Source organism: Oncorhynchus mykiss, chromosome 24 (assembly GCF_057628025.1).
Source record: "Oncorhynchus mykiss isolate SJ-2025 chromosome 24, ASM5762802v1, whole genome shotgun sequence".
In the NCBI taxonomy this organism is placed as follows: domain Eukaryota; kingdom Metazoa; phylum Chordata; class Actinopteri; order Salmoniformes; family Salmonidae; genus Oncorhynchus; species Oncorhynchus mykiss.
In genome coordinates this window covers 1,335,690-1,353,737 of record NC_143045.1, presented here as the reverse complement: position 1 = coordinate 1,353,737, position 18,048 = coordinate 1,335,690, and the positions used below count along the sequence as shown (strand labels likewise).

The window sequence follows — 18,048 nt, the reverse complement described above, 5'->3', positions numbered from 1 at the left end:
GTCCAATAAATATAAATATACCTTTTTTGAGAAAGGGCATCGGCAAGATTAGAACCTGTGACGACCTGTGCCAGTAAGGGGGAGAGCATCCTAACACTTTTTATTTGATTTTTTAAAGGTCAGTGAGTTAGTTATTTCCTATATCAGTAGATTATAAAGTTGCATTGGGATTTATCAAGAGCGAACAACACTTTCACATGTAAAAACTCCTAAGGGGTGGATTAAATCTGTATCGCGGAAGATCAGCGTTAAAAGGTAAAGGCAAGTTCTGATTGAGCTGAAAATATGCAGCATTTACCGTGAATGCAGTCTCCGTGAACGCGGGAATATCGCCTTTAAATTGAGCTATAACCTGGATATTCCGTAATACTTCTGCGATACAGATTGACTCCAGCCAGCCCTAAGTCACTACTTCATGTGCTTGACATAGGCCTACATCACTTTGTTCTGAGCCAACTTCAACATCGGCTTTGAATGGGGTACCCGGCGGGACAGCCCGGTTTCAAAACAGATGCAATCACTTTCACCCACTGCAAACACCACCCACCCGGACCAGCACTAACATCCTCAATACCAAACTCTGCTCACTGTGCTTTTATCCAACCAATCAATTTGTCCCCGACTCCCTCCGAAGGTGGTCAGGAAGATCTGATCACAATCGGTTATTTTAATAGTCTTACACCAGTCAAAAAAATGTGGTCACAATCAGAATGTGGACAAGACCTGTACAGATGTTAGCACCATGTATAAACAGGCCTCAATAGATGATACCCAATGCATCAGTACAAAAGGTATTGGAGTTACATTCCTCATCACGTCTTAAAAACAATCTGAAACAAATGACAGTATATTCCCAAATTAGTGGGAATAGTCAATAATAATTTAGTGATGCATAATGCTGGTTCATAATTGTTTTTAGGAACATGGTTAAACAACAACCATCCTATTTCACAACTCACGTCTTTAAATTCCTTAAATTATTAAGGGATGGTTTCCGGGACACAGATTACGCATAGTTCTGGACTAAAAGGCACTTTTTAGTCCAAGTTTAGGCTAATTGGTCTAATAAATCGGCCTCTAGACGATCAGTTTGGTAAACAGTTATAGACAGCCTTGCAAGGCCTCATGGTAATGTCAGCCAACACTTTGTTTATAATGTATAGAGTATCATCTCAGACAAGCAGCATCTCTTAGCTCTCTAGTCTTTCGTTGTATTCTAGTCTTCAATCCATCTTTGAAAACACAGATTACAAAAATATGTAGCCTAAACACAGTCCTTGAAACAAGCAGCTTTACAAAAAAGTTTCCCAGAAAATAAATGAATTATCAGCATTTAATGTCTTCTTGAAATGTGTCCTTTCAACACAGTGGTTTGGCAAGGTCTACTCAATACAACCAATGGTTTAGTATTGTATTAGAAGATACAAGTCATTGTTGAAATACAATGTGTTAATTCTAGAAAAATAGGATAATGATACTATACAATACTAACCTCTGACCCAGGAGTCAGACCTAATAGACAGTGCATTCTTGGGGTAAGGATTTAGTTCACTCAGATACGCTACCATTCCGATGCCACACAGATCAGCTTTCACAGTGCACAGACAACCACATGTATCTACCCACTCACGGCACATATTTGTATCCATTTCTACTTCCACTGGTAATAAAATGCATAGTAGCCTAGTTAGTTATACAATAATTGTGCATCTGAAATCCCTGGGTGTTTCATTTACTATAGGCTTTACCCGTCCTAGCCTAGCTAGTTTGCGTCCAAAAGGGTGCCCTATTCCCTACTGCGCACTACTTTTGACTAGAGCCCACCAGCCCTACATAGGGGATAGGGTGACATTTTGGACGCAAACCTTGACTGGCATGACGGTCTGAGCACCAGGAAGTTAGATCCTTTGTGTCTCCATGGTTTCAAGGAGCTTCCCAGTCTCTCTCTGGAGGCAACATCAAGTTACATTATGTTAGATAGTGACAAAATGTCCTACAACTGCATGCCTGCTTACACTGCAGAAAGGAGTCAGATGAAGAACTCATCTATTGGGTCTATATTGTGTGTGGATGACAGAGCCTTTGCTGCTGGCTTAGCAGGAGTCTGTGGCCCCACAGGCCCTCTGGAGTAGCGCTCACCTGGCGATGCCCAGCTGATAACACCGCTATCCCAGGCTTGTGACCCTGCCTTGCACCCGGGACTGGCAGCTTTGGTAGAGCTGCTCACAACCCAAGTCCTGTGGTGGGGTGGAGGTGTGTGAGCTTCCGGTAGACAGGCACTCAGCTCCCTTGCCAGGCTCTCCAGGGAAGAGGCCCCCACAGCGGCTGGTCTCTCGGAACGCGGCATCACCGAGACGCCTGTGTCCCTCGAGCTGGTCGCCATGGTGAAGTCTGTGTCCGAGCGCGGGGTCGTTGTCACGGGGACACCCGTGTCCACGTTGGTCTCAGGCTCTTCCTCCTCCTCCAGCAGTAGATGGGAGATGGACAGGGAGGGCCGCGCCGGGGAGGCGGAGCATGAGAAAGGGGAGGATTCGTGGGGGTGGTTAACAGATAGCGTGGCGGGGCTGCTACGCTGAGATGAGTAGCAGGAGCTGCCTGGAGGGGTGCTATAGCAGCTGTCTGAGCCCATGCTCTCCACCCCTCCCCCACACCGTAGACCCCCGGGTAAAACAGGCCTATCCAGGCTTGGGTCGGTGCGTGGCCTGTTCCCTGGACGGGTCACTGGGGTCATCAGGCTGCAGGGCTGCAGGGCGTGGGCTGCTGGCGGGGTGGACACGACGCTCCTCAATAGCCCTCTGGGCGAGACGCTGGGGCAGGTCAGAGGGAAGGCACAGGTCAGGGGTCGCTGAGGCTGCTCTGGGGCTTTCACCTGGGGGACAGAGATTGACAGTCTTAACTTTCTCTGGAAGACTTGAGGTGAAAGGAATGGACGGTTCAACAATTATGGAGCCCACAGAGACAGGAAAAACAAACCTAAGTTCCAATTAAAGATGCACTATGCAGAAATCGCCCCGCCATTTCCTGGTTGCTAAAATTCTAATAGTTTGCCTAATTTCCGTTTCTGTGACAAAACAACCAAGTACAGTGTAGAGAATCATTGTACTATCTATACCGCTGTGAAATAAATTTTCCATAACCAAAAATATTGTATTTGCAGTGATATACAGTGCAGTGATATACAGTGAGCTCCAAAAGTATTGAGACTGTGACATGTTTTGTTGTTTAGGCTCTGTACTGCAGAACTTTGGATTTGAAATGATACAATGACGATGAGGTTAAAATGCAGATTGGCAGCTTTAATTTGAGGGTATTTTCAGCCATATCGGGTGAACCTTTTTGAAAGTATAGCACTTTTTGTACATCATCCTCCCATTTTAGGGAACCAAATGTATTGGGACAAAATCACTTTTACAGTGCCTTGCGAAAGTATTCGGCCCCCTTGAACTTTGCGGCCTTTTGCCACATTTCAGGCTTCAAACATAAAGATATAAAACTGTATTTTTTGTGAAGAATCAACAACAAGTGGGACACAATCATGAAGTGGAACGACATTTATTGGATATTTCAAACTTTTTTAACAAATCAAAAACGGAAAAATTGGGCGTGCAAAATTATTCAGCCCCTTTACTTTTAGTGCAGCAAACTCTCTCCAGAAGTTCAGTGAGGATCTCTGAATGATCCAATGTTGACCTAAATGACTAATGATGATAAATACAATCCACCTGTGTGTAATCAAGTCTCTGTATAAATGCACCTGCACTGTGATAGTCTCAGAGGTCCGTCAAAAGCGCAGAGAGCATCATGAAGAACAAGGAACACACCAGGCAGGTCCGAGATACTGTTGTGAAGAAGTTTAAAGCCGGATTTGGATACGAAAAGATTTCCCAAGCTTTAAACATCCCAAGGAGCACTGTGCAAGCGATAATATTGAAATGGAAGGAGTATCAGACCACTGCAAATCTACTAAGACCTGGCCGTCCCTCTAAACTTTCAGCTCATACAAGGAGAAGACTGATCAGAGATGCAGCCAAGAGGCCCATGATCACTCTGGATGAACTGCAGAGATCTACAGCTGAGGTGGGAGACTCTGTCCATAGGACAACAATCAGTCGTATATTGCACAAATCTGGCCTTTATGGAAGAGTGGCAAGAAGAAAGCCATTTCTTAAAGATTTCCATAAAAAGTGTCGTTTAAAGTTTGCCACAAGCCACCTGGGAGACACACCAAACATGTGGAAGAAGGTGCTCTGGTCAGATGAAACCAAAATTGAACTTTTTGGCAACAATGCAAAACGTTATGTTTGGCGTAAAAGCAACACAGCTGAACACACCATCCCCACTGTCAAACATGGTGGTGGCAGCATCATGGTTTGGGCCTGCTTTTCTTCAGCAGGGACAGGGAAGATGGTTAAAATTGATGGGAAGATGGATGGAGCCAAATACAGGACCATTCTGGAAGAAAACCTGATGGAGTCTGCAAAAGACCTGAGACTGGGACGGAGATTTGTCTTCCAACAAGACAATGATCCAAAACATAAAGCAAAATCTACAATGGAATGGTTCAAAAATAAACATATCCAGGTGTTAGAATGGCCAAGTCAAAGTCCAGACCTGAATCCAATCGAGAATCTGTGGAAAGAACTGAAAACTGCTCTCTATCCAACCTCACTGAGCTCGAGCTGTTTTGCAAGGAGGAATGGGAAAAAATGTCAGTCTCTCGATGTGCAAAACTGATAGAGACATACCCCAAGCGACTTACAGCTGTAATTGCAGCAAAAGGTGGCGCTACAAAGTATTAACTTAAGGGGGCTGAATAATTTTGCACGCCCAATTTTTCAGTTTTTGATTTGTTAAAAAAGTTTGAAATATCCAATAAATGTCGTTCCACTTCATGATTGTGTCCCACTTGTTGTTGATTCTTCACAAAAAAATACAGTTTTATATCTTTATGTTTGAAGCCTGAAATGTGGCAAAAGGTCGCAAAGTTCAAGGGGGCCGAATACTTTCGCAAGGCACTGTATGTATTAAAGTAGTCAAAAATTTAGTATTTGGTCCCATATTCATAGCACGCAATGATTACATCAAGCTTGTGACTCCAAAATTGTTGGATGCATTTGCTGTTTGTTTTGATTATTAATATTGATTATTGCCTGAATCAGTTTGTGATTTCATGCCTGTATTTAAACCTGCTAACTGATGATTGGTTAATAATGGTACGGTCCATATTGAGGGTAGGGTATTTAAGCCTTGTCCCCTCCCTAGGCCAGGGAGGGGACAGGTGATATAGAGACCTGGGTTGTTTGAGCGCAACCTTTTATTTGGTTTATCCCCAGTTTATGTTCCTCTTGCAACTTCGTTTGTTACTTCCTTTTGTAAAGTTTTCTATTGGCCACAAAATAATCTGAAACCCAACCAAAACCAAGAGCAAATGCATCCAACAAATTTGTAGTCACAAGCTTGATGTAATCATTGCTCACTCTGAATATGGGACCAAATACTACACTTTTGACTAATTTAATACACATAAGTCTCCTAAAATGGGGGAACCATGTTCAAAAAGTTCTGTAATTTCTAAACGCTTCATCCGAATATGGATGAAAATATCCTGGTCATTGTATCATTTCAAATCCAAAGTGCTGGAGTACAGAGCCAAAACAACAACAAATGTGTCACTGTCCCAATACTTCTGGAGCTCGCTGCATCTCTGTGCTGCACACAGACTGCATTTACATTATTTTGCTCTTTATCCTGATGGTTTTACAAGACAATCAGCCTGAATGCAGAACAGTAGTCTCACTGTAACTAAAAGATAATCATAGAGAAACTTCATCCAGCGTTACACGTTTTCAAGAGGAGGCTGGTGGGAGGAAATATAGGAGGGGCTCATTGTAAAGGCTGGAATTTTATCAACTAAACGGAGTCAAACACATTGTTTCCATTTGTTTGATACCATTCCAGCCCGTCCTCATAGCTCCTCCCACCAGCCGCCTCTGGTGTTTTCACAGCCATAGAGAATTGCTTCCAATCGCTCCTCAGGGGGCAGAAACCACAGAGGTTTCACATAGCAGCTAAACATTTACCACAACTCTAAACCCAAACATATTTCCATCTCGAGAAGCAACTGGGCTTCACACGTCTCATCATTTAAATGTAGGGAAAGAAATGCAGCAAGACGACGCAGTGTGGCGAAGGTAAGACAAAAGGCATATCATAAAATACACGGTAGCTTATTTCCATCTATATATTACTGGCACCATCTCTGACCACAGATCCGCACAGGAGTCTGAATAAAAGTATTGTAGTGCAATATAGGAAATAGTGTCATGTCAATTAAAATACCTGGAAGAGTATCTTGTTCCCGTCCAGGTCTTCGGTCTGCCAGCGTGTGGCGCTGATGGGCGTGCACGGATTGGGCAGCAGGGGCACGAGCTGACCCATCTCCTCTACCCTGAACTGCAGCACAGCTGAGTTGCAGGCCTCCACCCTGACCCCTGGGGAGAGCTGTTTGAGAGCCAGCTGCAGACACAGCCCCGGTTCCGTGTAGAGCGTAAACCAACAGAACCCAGTCTTCTGCTCCTCCACCTGCCTCTGCAGCACTGTCTCATAAAGCCGCACTGCGTCGTCAAAGTTATCGTAGCTGCTGTAGAGCGTCACCCGCAGCATCTCCCCGCCGCAGTGCACCGGGCGCACCCCCCACACAGGCATCCCCGTGCCCAGGCTGTAGAAGTCTCGGCTGGGCAGGAGGTAGGGCCGGAGCAGGGCATTGGCCGGGGAGGTGGAGGAGGTAACGTGGATGCCCCCGGTCCTCCCACCGCAGCTCTCCGTGTGGTGGTACTGCCAGGGTGGGCGCTGCAGGAAGTCCAGCACCCGGAGGATGCGCTCCTCGCCATAGGCCTCATGGAGGAAGACAGTCACAGCCAGGGAGGGGTACCCGGCCACAGGGCACAAGCGGGAGCGGGCATAGTCGCGGAGGGGGCAGGCCCGTTCAGAGACATGGAAGAGGCGCAGGCTGGGGCACACCCAGCGCAGGAGGCGGTCCAGGGTGTGCTGCAGCAGGAGCGAGTCCCCAGGGTTGGCCAGCAGGTGCATGCTCATCATCAGGGGCTCCTGGACCCGACTGGCCAGTAGCTCACCTGACAACACAGCCACAGAGGAACAAGGTTAGGGAGGTATGAACCAAGACATGAGGATCACAGTGAAACTGAGGGAAAACCCTTCCACTGACATTACAGAATAAGACAGTCAGTTTGAACAGAATATTGTCTGTATCAGAAGAGACACCAACAAAGTACATGTGCAACTGAAATATAAATGGTTAATACTTACTGCTTGATGTCATCTTACTGCAATCAGATCTAGAAAATAAGTGAGTGGCAGACAATTATAAAGACAATTCCAAAAACACATAATGGAAAAACAAATCAATAAGCCATTGTTTTAGCACGCGCTAAAAATACATCTTTGTACCATAATCTGTTCAGAAGTAAATGATCTAGGAGCCAGCTACCCCTCATGCTTGAAATCAAATGTAGGCACCATGGCAGCTAGGAACATGCAGAGAAGAGTCATTATAGCCAGGAAGTAAAGCCGCACTGGATTTTGTTGTTGTTGCATTAAAACACGATTTTAAATGTATTTTTTGAAGGGCTCTTCTCACTACATACATCTCTTGGTAGTCAGGAGTCATTTTATATATTTTTTTCATTGGTCCATTATCTTCCCCATTTACATCTTATAGCAAACCTATATTCTTGGCAGCCCTAGTGTGATGGAGAGGAATGGCAGAGCAGACAATCATATAACCCTAAATAATTTGATGTGCAACTTGTAATTACAATTAATATAGCGGGAAAAAAAATATCCTTGTCTCATCGCGAACTAGCGACTCCTGTGGCGGGCTGGGCGCAGTGCGCGCTAACCAGGTCGCCAGGTGCACGGTGTTTCCTCCAACACATTAGTGCGGCTTGCTTCCGGGTTGGATGCGCCCTGTGTTAAGAAGCAGTGCGGCTTGGTTGGGTTGTGTTTCGGAGGACGCATGGCTTTCGACCTTCGTCTCTCCCGAGCCCGTAGTTATGGCGATGAGACAAGATAGTAGTTACTAACAATTGGATACCGCGAAATTGGGGAGAAAAGGGGGTAAAAAAAAAAAAAGTATAGGCTATTACATAACACTGGAGTAGCCTATAGGCCTATTTTTTTTTTCACGGAATCTAAACTGATTGGATCCCCTTCACGTACTGAAAAAATGCGCTATACAGCGCAAAGTTCGCCACAATTACAAGCCCAGACCACCACTGCTTTGATCTCCCATCAGGTCATAGAAATTAGACAATTAAAATGGCGAACAGTGTTTTCTGTTTTGTTTAGGCCTATGTGATGTGTGAGAATTGTGAAAAACTGAGTTTAAATGTATTTAGCTAAGGTGTATGTAAACTTCCAACTTCAACTCTATATACAGGGGGTCCGGATTCGAGTCAATGTGGGTTGGTACAGGCTAGTCGAGGTAATATGTACATGTAGGTAAGGGTAAAGTGACTATGCATAGATAATAAACCACGAGTAGCAGGGGGGGGGTCTTATGGGCTTAGGGGTGGAAGCTGTTAATATTGAAGCCTTTTGTAACTAGAGTTGGCACTCCGGTACCCCTTGCCGTGCAGTAGCAGAGAGAACAGTCTATGACTAGGGTGGCTGGAGTCTTTTTAGGGCCTTCTTCTGACACCGCCTGGTATAGAGGTCATGGATGGCAGGAAGCTTGGCCATTCCTGAGGGGAATAGGCCCTCTTCATGACCGTCTTGTTGTGTTTGGACCATGTTAGTTTGTTGGTGATGTGGACACCAAGGAACTTGAAGTTCTCAAACTGCTCCACTTCAGCCCCATCAATGAGAATGGGGGCTTGCTCGCCCCTGCTTTTCCTGTAGTCCATGATAATCTCCTTTGTCTTAATCACGTTGAGGGAGAGGTTGTTGTCCTGGCACAACACTGCCAAGTCCCTGACCACCTCCCTATAAGCGGTCTCATCGTTGTAGGTGATCAGGCCTACCACCGTTGTGTCATCGGCAAACTTGATGGTGTTGGAGTCATGCTTGGCCATGCAGTCATGGCCCCCTGTGTTGAGGATCAGCGTGGAAGATGTCTTGTTGCCTACCCTTACCACCTGGGGAAGGCCCGTCAGGAAGGATCCAAATGCAGAGGGATGTCTAGTCCCAGGGTCCTTAGCTTGGTGATGTGTTTTGAGGGCACTATGGTGTTGAATGCTGAGCTGTAGTGAACGAACAGCATTTCTTTATTTTTTTGACCCCTATATCGTGGTATCCAAATGGGTAGTTACAGCCTTGTCCCATCGCTGCAACTTCCGTATGGACTCAGGAGAGGCAAAGGTTGAGAGCCGTGCGTCCTCCGAAACACAATGCCCGCTTAACCCGGAAGCCAGCCGCACCAATGTGTCAGAGGACACAATGTACACCTGGCGACTGTGTCAGCGTGCATTGAGCCTGGCCCGCCACAGGAGTCACTAGAGCGCGATGGGACAAGAACATCCCTGCCGGCCAAACCCTCCCCCTAACCCGGGGCCAATTGTGCCCCATGGGTCTCCCGGTCGCGGCTGGCTGAGACAAAACCTCGACTTGAACCAGAATCTCTAGTGGCACAGCTAGCACTGCGATGCAGTGCCTTAGATCACTGTGCCACTCGGGAGGCCATCAATGAACAGCATTCTCACGTATGTGTTCTTTTTGTCCAGGTGGGAAAGGGCAGTGTGGAGTGCAATAGAGATTGCGTCATCTGTGGATCTGTTGAGGCGATATGCAAACTGGAGTAGGTCTAAGGTTTCTGGGATGATGGTGTTGATGTGAGCCATGACCAGCCTTTCAAAGCACTTCATGGCTACACGTGCACTCCTTAAATAGGCCTACCTCCTTTCTGCATCGGGACTTGGCCTCATGTCCAGGGTGAAAAATCTACTTTTGAAAAGTAGCATGCTCAGATTCTCAGACAATTCTTGGTAAACTGCGATTTTTGTTGCAAACAAGACTCACTAGTTTGGCATTAGAGAAATAAAGTAAGATTAATATATTTTAATAGAGTAGGTAGGCCTATTAATTAGGGATGCACCAACATGACGCAGTCTCTATTGCACTCCACACTGCACTTTCCCACCTGGACAAAAAGAACACCTACGTGAGAATGCTGTGGACTGTTCCCAAGAGAGCAAAGGTAACTGAACTAAATGACTATTGCCCTGTAGCAGTCACTTCTGTCATCATGAAGTGCTTTGAGAGACTAGTCAAGGATCATCTCCATCCTACCGGATACCCTAGAACAACTCCAATAGATCCACAGACGATGTAATCGCCAATACACTGCCCTTTTCCATCTGGACAAGAGGAATACCTATGTAAGAATGCTGTTCATTGACTACAGCTCAGCATTCAACACCATAGTTCCCTCCAAGCTCATCATTGAGCTTGAGGCACTGGGTCTCGAACAAACCCTGTGCAACTGGGTCCTGGACTTTGATGGGCTGCCCCCAGGTGGTGAAGGTAGGAAACAACATCTCCACCCCGCTGCTCCTCAAGAGTCCCCACAAGGGTGCTTTCTCAGCCCTCTCCTGTGCTCCCTGTTCACCCATGACTGCGTGGCCATGCACGCCTCCAACTTAATCATCAAGTTTGCAGACGACACTACAATGGTAGGCTTGATTACCAAAAACAACAAAACAGCCTATATGGAGGAGGTGGGGGCCCTCAGAGTGTGATGTCAGGAAAAAAACTCCCTCAATATCAACAAAACAAAGGAGATGATTGTGGACTTCGGGAAACAGCAGAGGGAGCACCCCCCTATCCACATTGACGGGACAGTAGTGAAGGTGGAAAGTTAAGTTCCTCTGTGTACACATCACGGACAAACTGAAATGGTCCACCCACACAGACAGCGTGGTGAAGGAGGCTGAAGAAGTTTGGCTTGTCACCTAAAACTTCTACAGATACACAATCGAGAGCATCCTGTCGAGCTGTATCACAGCCTCGTACGGCAACTGCACAGCCTTCAACCGCAAGGCTCTCCAGAAGGTAGTGCGGTCTGCACAATGCATCACCGGGGGCAAACTACCTGCCCTCCAGGACACCTACAGCACCCGATGCCACAGGAAGGCCAAAAAGATCATCAAGGACAACAACCACCCGAGCCACTGCCTGTTCACCCCGCTATCATCCAGAAGGCGAGGTCAGTACAGGTGCATCAAAGCTGGGACCGAGAGACTGAAAAACAGCTTCTATCTTACAGCAATCACTAACACAGAGGCTGCTTCAAACATACAGACTCATATCACTGACCACTTTAATCAATGGTATCACTAGTCACTTTAAATAATGCCACTTTAATAATGTTTACATATCCTACATTACTCATATGTATAAACTGTATTTTATACCATCTATTGCATCTTGCCTGTGCCGCACGGCCATCACACATCCATATATGTACATATTCTTATTCCATCCCCTTACACACAATGTAAGGTAGTCATTGTGAATTTGTTAGATATTACTGCACTGCCGGAACTAGAAGCACAAACATTTCACTACACTCGCATTAACATATGCTAACAATGTGTATGTGACAGATACAATTTTTTATTTGAATTTGACTGTGCTCTGAAACTATACAGCACGAGATGCTAGCAGAGAAGGATCTAACATTCAGAAAGGCATGTGAGATTGCATTGTCAATGGAGTTAACTCCCTGGTGTTCTTGGAATATTCAGGGAAAGCAAGAGGCTCAAATCATGTAAATGCAGTGAATACAGTTTACACTACTTCCAATGGCAAGAATTTGGATGGAAAGGATTTGGACATGCAGTTAGACAGGGGCCGCTGTTTCTCTGGTCTCAGAAGTGTGTTACCATTGCTCTGTCTCACCTGTAGTTAAAGAAACCTGTAACTGCGTTGACTACCTAATCAGGTTAGAAAATTCCTTCGCTAGGGTATGTTAAAGAGCCAGTGTAGTATGAAAAAAAAAATGCGACTTTGCCATTAGTAATTGTCAAAAGGAGACAGACCTGCACTGATGGGCCGTAACTGGCTAGAGAAAAATTGAACTAGCAGAACATGTTTTCAGTGGAGAAGGCTGTGACAGCCAGACCCAGCATTCAAAGCTGTACTACAGAGCCACCAGGTGGTTTTCAGAAGGGCCAAATTTCTAAGATATCAAAACAAAAAGGTTATGATGCGTCCTGACACTCAGCCCATTTTCCAGAAGGCAAAATCGGTGCCATACTCGGTGCCATACTGGCTGTTAGCCAGCCTGCCAGCATAGTGGAGTCTGCCACTAGCACAGTCAGTGTAGTCAGCTCAGCTATCACCATTGAGACCGTGTCTGTGCCTCGACCTAGGTTGGGCAAAACTAAACATGGCGGTGTTCGCCTTAGCAATCTCACTAGGATAAAGACCACCTCCATTCCTGTCATTATTGAAAGAGATCATGATACCTCACGTCTCAAAATAGGGCTACTTAATGTTAGATCCCTTACTTCAAAGGCAACTATAGTCAATGGACTAATCACTGATCATAATCTTGATGTGATTGGCCTGACTGAAACATGGCTTAAGCCTGATGAATTTACTGTGTTAAATGAGGCCTCACCTCCTGGCTACACTAGTGACCATATCCCCCGTGCATCCCGCAAAGGCGGAGGTGTTGCTAACATTTACAAAAAAAAAAAAAAGACGTTTTCGTCTTTTGAGCTTCTAGTCATGAAATCTATGCAGCCTACTCAATCACTTTTTATAGCTACTGTTTACAGGCCTCCTGGGCCATATACAGCATTCCTCACTGAGTTCCCTGAATTCCTATCGAACCATGTAGTCATAGCTGATAATATTCTAATCTTTGGTGACTTTAATATTCACATGGAAAAGTCCACAGACCCACTAAAAGGCTTTCGGAGCCATCATCGACTCAGTGGGTTTTGTCCAACATGTCTCTGGACCCACTCACTGTCACAGTCATACGCTGGACCTAGTTTTGTCCCATGGAATAAATGTTGTGGATCTTAATGTTTTTCCTCATAATCCTGGACTATCGGACCACCATTTTATTACGTTTGCAATTGCAACAAATAATCTGCTCAGACCCCAACCAAGGATCATCAAAAGTCGTGCTATAAATTCACAGACAACACAAAGATTCCTTGATGTCCTTCCAGATTCCCTCTGTCTACCCAAGGACAAAAATCAGTTAACCACCTAACTGAGGAACTCAATTTAACCTTGTGCAATACCCTAGATGCAGTTGCACCCCTAAAAACTAAAAACATTTATCATAAGAAACTAGCTCCCTGGTACACAGAAAATACCCGAGCTCTGAAGCAAGCTTCCAGAAAATTGGAACGGAAACCTTCAAGCTGCATACTGGACCCTATTCCAACTAAACTACTGAATGAGCTGCTTCCTGTGCTTGGCCCTCCTATGTTGAACATAATAAACGGCTCTCTATCCACCGGATGTGTACCAAACTCACTAAAAGTGGCAGTAATAAAGCCTCTCTTGAAAAAGCCAAACCTTGACCCAGAAAATATAAAAAACTATCGGCCTATATCGAATCTTCCATTCCTCTCAATTTTTTTTGAAAAGGCTGTTGCGCAACAACTCACTGCCTTCCTGAAGACAAACAATGTATATGAAATGCTTCAGTCTGGTTTTAGACCCCATCATAGCACTGAGACGGCACTTGTGAAGGTGGTAAATTACATTTTAATGGCATCGGACCGAGGCTCTGCATCTGTCCTCGTGCTCCTAGACCTTAGTGCTGCTTTTGATACCATCGATCACCACATTCTTTTGGAGAGATTGGAAACCCAAATTGGTCTACACGGACAAGTTCTGGCCTGGTTTAGATCTTATCTGTCGGAAAGATATCAGTTTGTCTTTGTGAATGGTTTGTCCTCTGACAAATCAACTGTAAATTTCAGTGTTCCTCAAGGTTCCGTTTTAGGACCACTATTGTTTTCACTATATATTTTACCTCTTGGGGATGTTATTCGAAAACATAATGTTAACTTGCACTGCTATGCGGATGACACATTTCAATGAAACATGGTGAAGCCCCAAAATTGCCCTTGCTAGAAGAATGTGTTTCAGACATAAGGAAGTGGATGGCTGCAAACGTTCTACTTTTAAACTCGGACAAAACAGAGATGCTTGTTCTAGGTCCCAAGAAACAAAGAGATCTTCTGTTGAATCTGATAATTAATCTTAATGGTTGTACAGTCGTCTCAAATAAAACTGTGAAGGACCTCGGCGTTACTCTGGACCCTGATCTCTCTTTTGAAGAACAAATCAAGACCATTTCAAGGACAGCTTTTTTCCATCTACGTAACATTGCAAAAATCAGAAACTTTCTGTCCAGAAATGATGCAGAAAAATTAATCCATGCTTTTGTCACTTCTAGGTTAGACTACTGCAATGCTCTACTTTCCGGCTACCCGGATAAAGCACTAAATAAACTTCAGTTAGTGCTAAATACGGCTGCTAGAATCCTGACCAAAAAATTTGATCATATTACTCCAGTGCTAGCCTCTACACTGGCTTCCTGTCAAAGCAAGGGCTGATTTCAAAGTTTTACTGCTAACCTACAAAGCATTACATGGGCTTGCTCCTACCCATCTCTCTGATTTGGTCCTGCCGTACATACCTACACGTACGCTACGGTCACAAGACGCGGGCCTCCTAATTGTCCCTAGAATTTCTAAGCAAACAGCTGGAGGCAGGGCTTTCTCCTATAGAGCTCCATTTTTATGGAACGGTCTGCCTACCCATGTCAGAGACGCAAACTCGGTCTCAACCTTTAAGTCTCTACTGAAGACTCATCTCTTCAGTGGGTCATATGATTGAGTGTAGTCTGGCCCAGGAGTGGGAGGGTGAACGGAAAGGCTCTGGAGCAACGAACCGCCCTTGCTGTCTCTGCCTGGCCGGTTCCCCTCTTTCCACTGGGATTCTCTGCCTCTAACCCTATTACAGGGGCTGAGTCACTGGCTTACTGGGGCTCTCTCATGCCGTCCCTGGAGGGGGTGCGTCACCTGAGTGGGTTGATTCACTGATGTGGTCATCCTGTCTGGGTTGGAAACGGACACAGTGACAGTGCGCACCGAGGAAGAGAGGCCACGGACAGAGCTGAAACTTCACTGCTTGACATGTATGATGAAATCCTGGTTGAGACTGAACAACGAAACAGCACAGCAAGTAAGTGAGAGAAATGTTTTGATTATGTTTTACTGGTAATGGGGGGAAAAGTAAATGGCAACAAAATAATGTTTTGGTCAGTGTGTGTGTTACAACTATTTAACTGTACTAGAATGCTTCAAAGGCCGCAGAAAATTGTAATAGCTCCAATTTAATTCCACAAAATTATGCAAATGTCCTATAGACCGATAAGCATAAGCATGACCGACCGGTCAAATGTATTTTCAGCAGCTAACCGATTAACGGTTAACAGACATAGGTGATTTTACCACTAATCAGAAAGAAATTATTAGTCATTGAATTGATTTGCCCAATAACCAAGTTAAATGTGTAGTGTAGGGCTATGAATTGGGCAGCTAGTAACCTATTTGCTATTATAAACTGGTTACCAATGTAATTAGAGCAGTAAAAATACATATTTTGTCATACCCCTGATATACCACGGCTGTCAGACAATCAGCATTCAGGGGTCGAACCACCCAGTTTATAATGTGAATTCACACCACACCACCTCGTTATTGCTTAAATATACAACAGGGTTTGGAAACTAGGTTTGACCTCCAGCCAATTTGTTCCTGAGCTTGTCGGTGGCCAGAATATAATTAGTAATACGGCACCTCGTGGGTTTGTGGTAAATGGCCAATATACCATGGCTAAGGGCTGTTCTTATGCTCGATGCAACGCGGAGTGCTTGAATACCGCCCTTAGCCATGATTTAACCTGTGTTTAACTAGGCAAGTCAGTTAAGAACAGATTCTAATTTACAATGATGTCCTTCCAAAAGACCTCCTGCGGGGACAGGGGCTGGGATTAAGAATACATTAAATAAAAATATAGGACAAAACAGACATAACAAGCGAGACAACAGGACATAGTGAGACACATGACAACAACATGGTGGCAAACATCGCAGCAGCATAAAACATTATTGGGCACAGACAGATGAATATATTTAATGTATTACATGAATGGTGACCACAACCCTCCCGAAAATACATTTACATAGTGTATTAATGCGGCCTTTTCCACCTTGCTCAATGTATTCAATGTCAAATGTGGCTCCCAGTGCGACTTTACTTCCAGACTATTATCTGGCAGCTCCTTCTCTGTACGTTCCTAGCCCATCAGTGTCATTTCGCCGTGGAAACATGCATCTTTCGTTACTATGACAACGGCAATGTGGTGAGTTAGAAGCCCAGCTGGTAACTAAACAGCAACAATCAAGCCAACAGTAAAACAAAAATGCTAGCTAGTTAAGGTTAGTAAACCACATTAAGTTATCTTACTTGTAAGTTGACACAATAAGATTATAAGTGTAACTGTAGCTACCTAGCTAATTTAGACCAGAAAGAGGTTGACCATTTACAATTGCCTGTTTGGGCTGATGTTGCATGCAAAAACGTTCGGCAAGCTATCTTTAGCTATTGAAGCTAGCTAGTGATTCCCACCCACTAAGTTGTATGCGACTCGTTTTAAATGACTAACGTTAGCTAATCACACCGCCTGTTACGTTGATAGAAAACACTGAAGTAGATTTAGCTGGGGAACTTATACTGCACAAAGTGAAATGGTAATGATTCACATCTTGCCAGTACTTGGATACCGCAAACAAATGCTAGCTAGCTAACTAGCTTAAGGAACTTACTCGGCAGTCTCAGCTCCCGAATCCACGTTTTCATCAACGGTTCCGTTGAATAGAATCGATCTTCGTAGCATTGTCCGATAATTGCCACCGGACTTCAATCGAGTCCTATGGAGAGAAGCACATTTTTTTGTAGTGGCCCTAAGTTCTAGACTGATGACAAGAATTGTCACCGTTCAGTCAGCCCGTTAGCAAAGTTTTTTTTTTCACGAGCATCGTTCTAGCTGGGACACTGACGTCATCTGCTGTACTGATACCTTTAGACATAGCTATTTTATACAGGGAGTAGAATGTCATTTAGGAAGTCTGTAAAAAAAAAAAAGATAAATAGAAAAGTCGTGTCTACTCACCAGCACATGAATAAATACGTGCAGAGTTGACCAGGATAAATGAAAATGGGAGAAAGGGCTTAGTCTACTCTAAATGAGGAAAATAATATGCAGAATAGCGCCAGATGGCAGTCGTCTCACCGTCACGTATGAGCAGACAAAGGATAGTCCAGACGGGTTAACTAGACTTTGAGGGGCAAAGGAGGTAATACCACTTCCGTAATGTAAATGAGAATGGAATCCTGAGAAAATGAGGCCATCATCTGTCACATTTCTGTTAAAGAGCATTAACAACCCTGGCACCTATGCCCCATTTTAGCCCTTGTTACATTGCCACATGCTTGATGTGTTCTAGCATGTTTGTAGACATAGGAAATATAATGATTCTAGTTCTGTGGTAGCCATTCTGGAACATTGGAGACTATAATTGGCATCGTCTTTTGGCCACAAATGTCTCATTAATAAATAATGTTTCTAATAATCAACATTGACTTGTCATAGCAGCTGTCTGTATTATTTGTGAGATGCACATTTATCCCATGTCATGTGGCCTCAACCAAATTAATTGCACACTGAGAAATAACATCCACTTGAGGGGATTCATTAAGAAACATTGCAGTTCTAAAGCAAGTGCAGACTCAAAGTTGGCTGAAAGCAATACAAGTGGTTATGTTGAATTCCTCTTCATGGCTGCGTAACAGTTTGACTGTGGTTCCCTTTATGCATTAGGCTTAAATTATGGTCAGAGGAGCAGATATTTCACAGTAAAGACCATTTTAGTGTTGCTTTCTCTGCTCTCAGAGAGGAATACACAAGGCAGTTGTGAAACAGGTAGGAGGC

General features: G+C 44.5%; 1 protein-coding gene across 1 annotated transcript; it reads right to left on the bottom strand.

The window, feature by feature from the left end:
* Positions 1-1,319: 1,319 nt before the first annotated feature.
* On the bottom strand, positions 1,320-17,432 carry fam124b (family with sequence similarity 124B). Its single transcript, XM_021581875.3, has 5 exons — positions 17,230-17,432; positions 16,883-16,987; positions 7,327-7,355; positions 6,340-7,133; positions 1,320-2,869 (listed from the first exon to the last, which is right to left on the bottom strand). The coding sequence occupies exons 1-5, from the start codon at positions 17,235-17,237 to the stop codon at positions 2,030-2,032; spliced, it is 1,776 nt and encodes a 591-aa protein (XP_021437550.2). The 5' UTR covers positions 17,238-17,432; the 3' UTR covers positions 1,320-2,029.
* Between the last annotated feature and the right edge of the window lie 616 nt (positions 17,433-18,048).